Source organism: Poecilia reticulata, chromosome 6 (assembly GCF_904066995.2).
Source record: "Poecilia reticulata chromosome 6, P_reticulata-male-v2, whole genome shotgun sequence".
NCBI lineage: Eukaryota > Metazoa > Chordata > Actinopteri > Cyprinodontiformes > Poeciliidae > Poecilia > Poecilia reticulata.
Window position 1 is genome coordinate 25,365,494 of NC_088835.1, and position 10,032 is coordinate 25,375,525.

At 38.9% G+C, this 10,032-nt stretch overlaps 1 protein-coding gene across 2 annotated transcripts; it reads left to right on the forward strand.

Annotated features, from left to right (window-relative positions):
* Positions 1-4,514: 4,514 nt before the first annotated feature.
* On the forward strand, positions 4,515-9,772 carry tph1a (tryptophan hydroxylase 1 (tryptophan 5-monooxygenase) a). Of its 2 annotated transcripts, none has more exons than XM_008412076.3 (11): positions 4,515-4,758; positions 6,354-6,488; positions 6,621-6,804; positions 6,908-7,008; positions 7,096-7,163; positions 7,577-7,773; positions 7,854-7,989; positions 8,071-8,197; positions 8,291-8,386; positions 8,624-8,757; positions 8,858-9,772. In XM_008412076.3, the coding sequence occupies exons 1-11, from the start codon at positions 4,669-4,671 to the stop codon at positions 9,030-9,032; spliced, it is 1,443 nt and encodes a 480-aa protein (XP_008410298.1). In that variant the 5' UTR covers positions 4,515-4,668; the 3' UTR covers positions 9,033-9,772. The 2 variants fall into 2 exon arrangements, with proteins under 2 accessions (XP_008410298.1, XP_008410299.2); XM_008412077.3 differs by lacking the exon at positions 4,515-4,758 and adding an exon at positions 5,502-5,735.
* Positions 9,773-10,032: the final 260 nt, after the last annotated feature.

Below are 10,032 nucleotides of genomic sequence, written 5' to 3' on the forward strand. Positions count from 1 at the left end.
CTTTCACGTAGCCTCTCCTTTGATTCGGAGGACTCTCCCATTCACAAGCACCTGCATGGAGAAGGCGTGTTAACAAAGACACATGATGCTGGTGGGTGCAACCAAAGCCCAGTTCAACTCATTTCCTGAGTTCTCTGCCCTCCGTCTCTTGTCAACAGGCTCACAATGAAACGTTCGTTTTACGTAATCTCCCGAACATCACACGCTCTGACCCTTACCACTTGTAAAGACAATGCTAATATTTGAATTTGTCTTAACAACATGCTCTACTGTTTTTTTTCTGCTGGCTTATCGGTTGGAAAATTATAATAATAAAGCACACACCAATTAATCTGTACAAATTATGATCTATGACTCAGCAGTAATTTTTTAAAGTTATCATCATGTTTTAATGTGTGCCGAGCTAAAAAGTGGTTGACTTTGGAAGGAGTTAGCAACTTTTCTAAGCTGAACATCATCAAAAGTCTTTGAAAGTGACACTTATAAAATTATTATTAAGGGTTCTGCTTTAAAAAAATGACTAAGAGTTTACCTCCAGAACAGTTCTCACCATGATGTTGGCACCTATAAATTTCCTTGTAGACCTAACATCTCTTTCAAACATGGTGTCTGACCGTGACATCTGCCGCGCTCCTCCTGAGCGTCGCACTAATACGTTGGCAAGGTTGACAATTTCCAATTTGCATTTCTTAACTTTCTGTAATTGTAATTCTGGATATTGGCTGCAGGGCCACTCACTGGAATATTCAGAATTTAGAAACCCGATTTGTGCAAAACAATCTAAATCTAAATACTGGCAGTGTTTAGCTGATTTCTTAGCTTTCTATGCCGTTCTGCATTTCCTGTTCTTTGTGTATTAAATGCCTGTTCCCTGTTTCACTTCCTTACATAAAGCTAAGCAATAATTTGCTTTGATGTGTTTGAGTGTGTGTCTTACTTTGGTTGCTATATCTGGTGTGAATTTTGCCAAGAGAAAATCTAGAAATACTTTATATTTACAATGAAAAACATTTACTTTGTAAATGTTTACCACCTGATAACACAAAAGAAAACATGCTGCTTTGTTAAAATATTTTCTTTTTATTACATTTGTAATTTCTTGAACTGAAGTATGTGCAATAAATGTGATAACAAAACACACTAAAAATACTGGCATAGACAAATATTTCTTATGTTAACACCTCATTAAAATATGTTTCAGTGAGCATTAGGCATCACTTAGTGGAGTTTTTTTTAAATACCTGGATGTTTTTAAATCTAGGTACATCTTTTTATACCATCTAAGGATTATTTTGAATGTTGCAGGCGCGGTTCACCCCCTGTCCTTGTGTACACTGATGCCTTTCACCAGTACCCAGTAGCAGATGCTGCTGTTTGCTCTGCATTGACAGACGAGGGGCTAATTACAGAGCTGCATTCCAGCCACAGGAAGTGTGCACAAGCTATTCACTGTTCTGATTAGTTAGTTGTGTAAGAAAGGCCTGGGATCAGGTGAAGGACTGTAAAACTATTGATGTGGAAGAAACCTTGGATATTTGGAAACTTAAATACTTGTGATGGGAAAACAAGATCAGATGCCCTGAAGAAGAAGAAGAAGAAGAAGAAGAGTCTTGGTATACTGCTTTTGAAACAACCAGTTACAAAATGCTTAGATTATTTCAAAGTAAGATGCATGAATAAGCATCACCCCATAACTAAAACTTTATAATGCTATTTTTAACAAATATGATAAAGCTGGACATTTACATTAGGTTAGAATGTGTGTAACTGTTTACCTTAAGAAGCTTTTTCTATTGTGTCCTGATAAATTAACATTTGTTTAATTACAGCTGTTCATAAGTTTCAGTTAAATATCTTTAGTCGTAAGTTGTAATTTCTGACTCGCTGTAGTGTGTACGAAAAGAGGAAACTTTTTTTCTTTTTTAAATCATCGTTTATTACGCATCTTCCAAATGCTCAGTGAGAAGCAGCTCACTTTTTGGCTTTATTAACTCTAGTGCTTACTGCCATGGCAGAGATTAGCCAGAGAGTTGTCGAGTGGTCTGATGATCAGACACTGTGAGTAAATCTGTCTGATTGGAGTGAACAGAACTGGGACAGATCGGCCAGACTGAAGCTTTAACACACACACACACACACACACGCACACACACACATATGAGGCTTGGGACAGACCAAACCTCACACCTGAACCTTGGTTTTAATGATGCTGAATTTTAAAATGTCTTTTATTTCTTCTACAGAGCTTTTTAAAATCAACATCATTCTGGGGGCTCACATGGCATTCCTACTCCAGACAGGGCTTTATGGTTTTCTCATTAAGTTTTGGGTCTTGTCCAGTTTGTTCTTCAAGTAGAATGTGCTTGGCGATTCTCCAAAGGAAGCCACCCAGGAGGCATCCTGATCAACTTCAACTGACTCCTTTTGATGTGGAAAAGCAGTGACTTTACTTCAATCTCCTCACCACTGGCCGCCCTGCAGACATGCAGCTCTCATTCTGGCCGCTTGTATCCGGGATCTTTGAAATTTGGTCAGGACCCGTATCTCATGACAAAAGGTGAGGGTCAGAAGAAATTGGTGAATCAAGAGCTTTAGTTTATGTCTCACCTCTTTCTTCGTCTTACAGACTGGGGAATACTATAATCACAATATCACATGACAATAAGCATAATGCAATGTCATAGCGGCTCCATTTACAAATAAGTAAAACAGAAATCAATCATTATAGAGAATGTACATATTTGAAAACATTACGCTCTATGTTTATTTAATCAATTTAAAGTATATTTTGCATAACACCAAGCACTATGGTAAAGATGAAAAGCTTTTGCTAATTAACCTGAGGTATTTTTTGAAAAACGACTGCTGAAGGCTAAAATGTTGCAACAAGTGTACCACCTTAAACCTTCGCATTTTCTGTTGTCTTGAGGGATAATAATAGCTTACACTTTTAATACTGTTCAGACACATTGAGCTAAAAGAAAAAACACTTACTGTAGCAGTACTTCTGTACTGTGTATTTTAAGCTGAATGAACCATGACAAACTGGACATGTAAGAGTGAGACCTGATCCAGACGCTTGAACAACCAGAGAAGATCAAAGACAAGACCAGAGCGTCTGCATCAGAGAAGTCACATCTGTGAAAATGTAGCAATAAGTGAGTTTGATCGAGCTTTACCCTGTGACTGAGGTTAATGAAAACCACGGCACGTTGGAGCATCCTGAACCCAATCAGCTCTCACTGGGCTTTGTCCTCACAAGATTTCTAATAACTACTGTTAGAAAGATATAGACCGTGATTCAGTTTTGCATTTGTATAACTGGACTTATGAAGTGCATAATACTTGCAGGTTTCTGTAAGCTGATCAGGTCTGATTCAGAGGTGGATGGAGATAAATACAGAGCAATACTGGAAGAAAGACTGACACAGGCTGCAGGAGACATTGAACTGAGGAAGAGGTTCATCTTCCAGCACAACAACATACAGCCTGAGCTTCACTGGACTGGTTTGGGTCCGATCATATTATTGTGTTGTAACGGCCCAGGCAAGTAATCGGTTTACTCGCACTTCTATATGCTCTAAAACATGATGTCAACGTCACAATAAATTATGTAATAGGTGTTAACATGCTTATGAGGAGAACATAATTCATTTCTCTTGTGGGTTCAGTTGTAGGGGAAGAGGGGAGGGGAAGTACCCTTGACTGCCTCCGGGGTTGTGTAAAGCATCAGCTCATATCACGAGTGACACGGAGCAGACCCACCTGATACAAAACAGTATGTAAATCAGCCACATGTATCAGTGCATGAGAGCTGTGACCCGGCGAGTAGCTAAAAGTGCCTTTGTCCTGTATGTAAGGTGACTAAAGCTTAGAGAACAAGAATTGTTATCTGTTTAAAGTAATTAGATCTTATACGCTCATTGCTCCGTCATCTCGATCCTGCCAGCCAAAGCCACTGAGACCCTTTTCACTAATTGTGTTGACCTCATTATAAAAGAGAAGAAAACAGGCGGATTATGTTTACTTGCTCCAGAGGCCAGGAGAGCTTACAGAGCAGTGGAGGAGATTTTTTTTTTTTTTAAACGAGGGGGCTGTTTGCATCACTTGAAGAAAGTCAGGTGGGCCACACTTAAATCCTCTTACAACCTGATGTTTTCTAAGGAACCAACAGGCGACATTTTAAATCCTTTTGTGAAAATGAAGCAGTTTGAGCACAAAAATAAATTACAGATACAATTTGCCACGATTTATTTTCAATATTAGTGTAAGCCAAACTCCAATGAATTCAGAAGAAAATAAAAATAGCTTCCTTATCTCACAATGACACTGTACTTTCATGTCCACTGCAGGACAATTAAAACACAAACTTTAAGGTAAAATTTATATTCATGCCTGATCTTTCTGAAGTCGTTTCAGGCCTTTGGATGGAAAAAAGACATTTTTTTCCCCCAATGACGTGGGAGGCGCTGCTCTTTTTCCATTTGCTGCCGTGGGGCAGATTATTGCCCCCACCTGTGTCTCTGTGTGGTTAAATAGCAAAGTCCGCTGCTTCTCGGGGTTAAAGAACCCCCCACCCCCCTTAAAAAAAGAAGGCGTAGGCTAATTTAGGTAATTTACTTGCGTAAAAACTAGATAAAACCCCTTAATAAACCGGACCACTTTAACATGTACTCGAATAAGGTGGAAGGGCCACGCAGAGGACGGTCGTTTGACTCTATGAACATTGGCTGTGAGGAAAAACTACTCAACAATGAGGTAAGAGAGAAGAAGAGTTAGGAAATTAAATTATGCAATTTTAAAATGTTGCAGTGTTGATTCTTTGACATGTTTCCCGGTGAGACTTTGATACACGGACAGAAACTATAAGACTTGTTTTTTAAAATAAATTTTACTTTAAGGAATCGACTTTTGGTCGGTTATAACGCGATTTGTCCGGCTCGTTTTAATCTTTTATTTTGCCCACAGCTTAGATAAATTTAAGCCGTTTTTGTATTGAAATTTCCGTCAAGGTTTAAGCGAGTTGAGTGCATTTAATAAATTAGGTTGACGGAAAAGCAGAGAAATGTGCTGCTATTTACCTTAAGTATTCAGTGTCCGCACGTGGAAAAGACACGTTTCACATTAAGAACTGTATTGTGACACGCATGCGCGCATGCGTAGCATATAAATCCAAGCATACAAAGTTTTTATTTTTATTTTCTTTATAGAAATGTATTCCAATACTCTTCTTTCTGAATGGTGTCAAAAAACGTGATGAAAACACATTTAAAGCACAAGTAATGTAATTAATCTGTATTAACGTTTCAGCAACTTGAAATCTTGATAAGCAAAAATGTTAACAAAAAGTTTATTTATATATATATATATATATATATATATATATATATATATATATATATATATATATATATATATATATATATATATATATATATTCCCTTGGGAGTTTCATCTCACTTTCAAACGGGTGATTAAAGAAGCGTTTGATGAGCTTTCAACATGCAGGGAGCTAATAATAGGCTTCTCCGCTCTCTAAATGAGATTGCTGTAAGGCGATTCTTTGAGACAGAGACAAGTTCATCCTCGTTAAACCGAGACGCAAAGAGTTGACCCCTGTCCAGCGTCCTGATCCAGTCTCCCATGCACTAATGCTTTGTGGGACGATAAGGACCAGGGTCCACGGAAAACTGCTCTGCCGCGCCTTTTACACCATGAACGAGGGAAGAAACATGGTAGGAAGAGATTAAGTGAGGTCGTTTTTACTTTTGCTTGCAGCTGATCTCCACCTGTAATCTTAATGCAAAAATCCGCATGAGAATTTTTTTTTTTTTTTTTTTTTTGTGCAAATTATTTTAGCTCTGAATCGCATCGTAACTGTCTTTGAATGTCAATTAAGAACCTTCCAGTCAATTAAATTAGATTCGTTTTGCGGCGCCGTCTCGGAACAATCTGACAGGATTATGTGAATTTTCCCCTGGCGTGTGCAGCCATGCGTCAACGTGAGAGCGCTGTCCAACGTGCTGAAATGGACAGTGGCGCCGCTCAGCCCAAACTAAATACTGTCGACATTTGCGGTGTGAATCTCTAAAAAGCACATATTCTTATTTCAAAGTATTTACCCTTCAATGCCTCCAGCTTTGACAGTCTTTGACTCTTACTTCCTCTGGTGCGAGTGACTCACGGCACACGAGACAAGATGTTCGAAGGATTTTTCGGATCGCTCGATGCTCTTAAGTGATTAGAAGTTGTGCATTCACGTCATTACGCGGGCTAAGCTTTAGTTCAAGCGTAACACGCGTTTCCGTGAACACAGATTCAAGGGCTTACCAATCTTTGGTGTCAATCCACAGATAAACAAGTCAACCTTCACAAAAATCGAAGAAAACACAGAGAAGAAGAATTCGTCCGAGAAAGGGAGAGCAACGATCATCTTCTCTCTCAAAAATGAAGTGGGAGGACTGGTGAAGGCTCTCAAACTCTTCCAAGTATGAGCGAATTTTTTAAATATTTCCCTTTTTTCAATTTAGATCACTTTTTGAATAGCGTCAATTGGTTTTATGATGTTGATGCAAAATGAATCAGCATGACATGCTTTTTTTTTGTTCTGTTTCTTGCAGGAAAACCATGTCAACCTCATACACATTGAGTCCAGAAAATCCAAAAGGCGCAACTCTGAGTTTGAAATTTTTGTGGACTGCGACAGCAACCACGAACAACTGAACGAAATCATCCATCTGCTTCGGAAGCATGTGAATGTGGTGGACATGGACCCTCCAGATAACTCCTGTCTGCTTGAAGAAGGTAAGGACAGGAGCAAACGTATAAAGTGTGACAAGTTTTTTTTTTTTTTGTAAATCAGTTTCAAGTGCATTAGAAATTGAACATCCTCCCAAATTCTTTTCAGATATGTACGATGTACCTTGGTTTCCAAAGAAAATATCCGACTTGGACAAGTGTGCTAATCGTGTCCTGATGTATGGATCTGAGCTGGATGCCGACCATCCGGTACAGTATCAGACTACTGAATGGTTTTCAGAAGGTAAACCCCGTTACTAAGGCACATTCTTATAAAGCTATGCTCCTCATTTCCAGGGTTTTAAGGACAATGTCTACCGCAAAAGACGAAAGTATTTTGCTGATCTTGCCATGGCTTACAGACAGTAAGTTTCCATTTATTCAAACCGGTATTTTAAACATATATACACCTTTCCCAGAACTTTGAGGGTAGTTACTTAGCAGGTTTACCTAACAGGTACTTTCATTAAACTTTCCAAGTACTTTCACAGAACTAAGAGGTTGGTTTCCAAAACCTACAAAGTACTTTTGTTAGATTTTCATGGAAAACGTTGGCTATTTTACATGACTTTGTAAAATAGCCTGGTAAAATGTACTTCCCTGGAACGCTCATGGAATTTATTGTTTAATTTCCAGGAATTTTATGGACAATGTCAAGGAATTTCGAGCTTATTTACAATGGAAAGCCACATCAAAGTTGAGAGAAATCATTTGCTGCATTAGGCAGTGTTTTGTCCTTTTTCCTTTAATACTTACAGAAGTTTGTGTTTTTCTCCAGTGGGGATCCCATCCCTCACATTGAGTTCACAGAGGAGGAAGTGAAGACTTGGGGTGTTGTGTACAGGGAGCTGAACAAGTTGTACCCCACCCACGCCTGCCGGGAATACTTGAAGAACCTGCCACTGCTGTCCAAATACTGTGAATGCCGGGAGGATAACATCCCTCAGCTGGAGGACGTGTCCCGCTTCCTCAAAGGTAATTTTCATCAAACCATCTTCAATCAAATCTTAATGCTTCATTATTTGCAGATGTAATCACAAGCATTTCTTTTTCAGAACGAACTGGATTCACCATCAGACCTGTGGCAGGTTACCTGTCCCCACGGGACTTCCTCGCTGGTTTGGCCTTCCGGGTTTTCCACTGTACCCAGTATGTGCGGCACAGCTCTGACCCCCTGTACACGCCGGAACCGTGAGTAGACTTATCTGTTTTGTTTGAAAGTAAATTGTCATTGCAATGGGGATAAATATTCTGTTATTTTTCATCGTACAGGGACACATGTCATGAACTGCTGGGACACGTTCCGCTGCTAGCAGAACCCAGCTTCGCCCAGTTCTCTCAGGAGATTGGTCTTGCTTCACTCGGGGCCTCAGACGATTCTGTTCAGAAACTGGCCACAGTGAGTTTCCCGTCTTCAGCCGAACCTTATGAAATGTTCTTTGTTAAATTCTGATAACTCTGTTGTATCTTCTTATATTTTTCTATGTTTCAGTGCTACTTCTTCACAGTGGAGTTTGGCCTATGCAAACAAGAAGGGCAGCTGCGAGCATATGGAGCGGGCCTGCTGTCGTCAATCAGCGAGCTTAAGGTAGGAAACATTACGTCAAGATCATAAAGAGTTCAACCTAATTCAAAAACTTATTTCTGACATCGGTTGGTTAGAAAAGGTTTCAAATTTAACATAATTACAACATGCAGTATTGTCCATTTGATAGCCTACATTTGATAAACACAATTAAAAGACATTTTTATTGAGCATAATGGTCCAAATGCAAGCATCAACACAGTTTCAGGCATTTTCATCACGTTCTTCTTTTTCTCATAGCATGCACTCTCTGGAAATGCAAGGATAATGCCTTTTGACCCCAAAGTAACAAGCAAGCAGGAATGCATCATCACGACATTTCAGGATGTCTACTTTGTGTCAGACAGTTTTGAGGAAGCCAAAGTGAAAATGAGGTTTGTTCATTTGTTCTTGTTTTATAATATTCCATCATACTGAGGATAAAAATGATCTTGGCATCTTTGCATATATCTAAGCATGCAATTTTTTTTTCAGGGAGTTTGCCAAGACCATCAAGCGTCCCTTCACAGTTCGATACAACCCCTATACGCAGAGCGTAGACGTGCTGAAAGACACTCCCAGCATCAACAGTGTGGTGGAGGAGCTCCGACACGAGCTTGATATCGTGGGCGACGCTCTCAGCAGGCTCAACAAGCAGCTGGGCGTCTGACTGAACGATGTTCCACTGAAGTTAGCCGCCTCCGGCTCATCCACACTCACCATGTGACACCCAGCGCTGCTGTAGAGACGTCTGCTTGTGTTTTTGTGACTAAAATGAATGTGCATCACTTTATGGATAAATTCTCTGTTGTTCTCGCTGCATGGTGTATTGCTAAAACTATTTGCAGGCGTATTAGACAGTCATGTTTAATTTTTAAAGTCAGTAAGTTCCACAAACCCAAAGAGCTGCTTTATCTGACGCACCAGTTTTGCTTCCATTGTGTTGAAATCTGTATCGCAAACACTCGATGTACTTTAAAAATATTTTTCAACATTTCCTGTTGCTAAAAAAACACTTAAACGGATTCTTCCTTTTTCAGTTTACTCTTGTGTTGTGTAACTTTCGATTTTTTGTAATTTATTTGTTTTTTCTGCGGTGATAATCTGCATCTTGTTTTTGTTATTTTGCTCTCTGTATCCTCTGTTCTGTGTGCTGTTTGAAGGAAATTATGAAAGATAAAACTTTAACTCACCAGTGTTATAAGAATGCTTTCATGATTGATTATAACAGATTAACCTGTGTACACAGCTTGTTTTACAGTAATGATTTTGAATGCTTTTTCCAAAAGTGACTACAGTTGTCATAGTCTGGAAATCCAAACATTATTTTTCTACTGTAATGAATTATAGTGAATAGGTGTAGGCTGTGTATAAAACTGAAAAAAACCTTCAATAAAAAGTTGGATTGTGTCCTAAAATGCTTTTTTTTAAATTGAAATCCAGTGCTGTAGACATATTTATTCTTTTAACAGCATTAAAGTTAAATAAATCAAAACTTAATCTAATCTATTGTTTCCTCACCCATCCTCATGATCAGTTTTCAGAAGATTCCCAAAGAATAAAGTCAAATAATTTGTTTTGTTTCTCAGTCCTTAGTAATATCTTCTCTCCAATCCCTGGTGTCCAATAATACCTCGACTATCAAAAACCTTCCTAAATCCTATCAGATT

Bases quoted from the DNA above. Each gene is read 5' to 3' on its own strand.
- tph1a (XM_008412076.3), top strand. From the start codon at position 4,669: ATGTACTCGAATAAGGTGGAAGGGCCACGCAGAGGACGGTCGTTTGAC. The intron at 6,805-6,907 runs GTAAGGACAGGA...AATTCTTTTCAG, and splicing joins CTCCTGTCTGCTTGAAGAAG to ATATGTACGATGTACCTTGG. The intron at 7,009-7,095 runs GTACAGTATCAG...CCTCATTTCCAG, and splicing joins AGCTGGATGCCGACCATCCG to GGTTTTAAGGACAATGTCTA.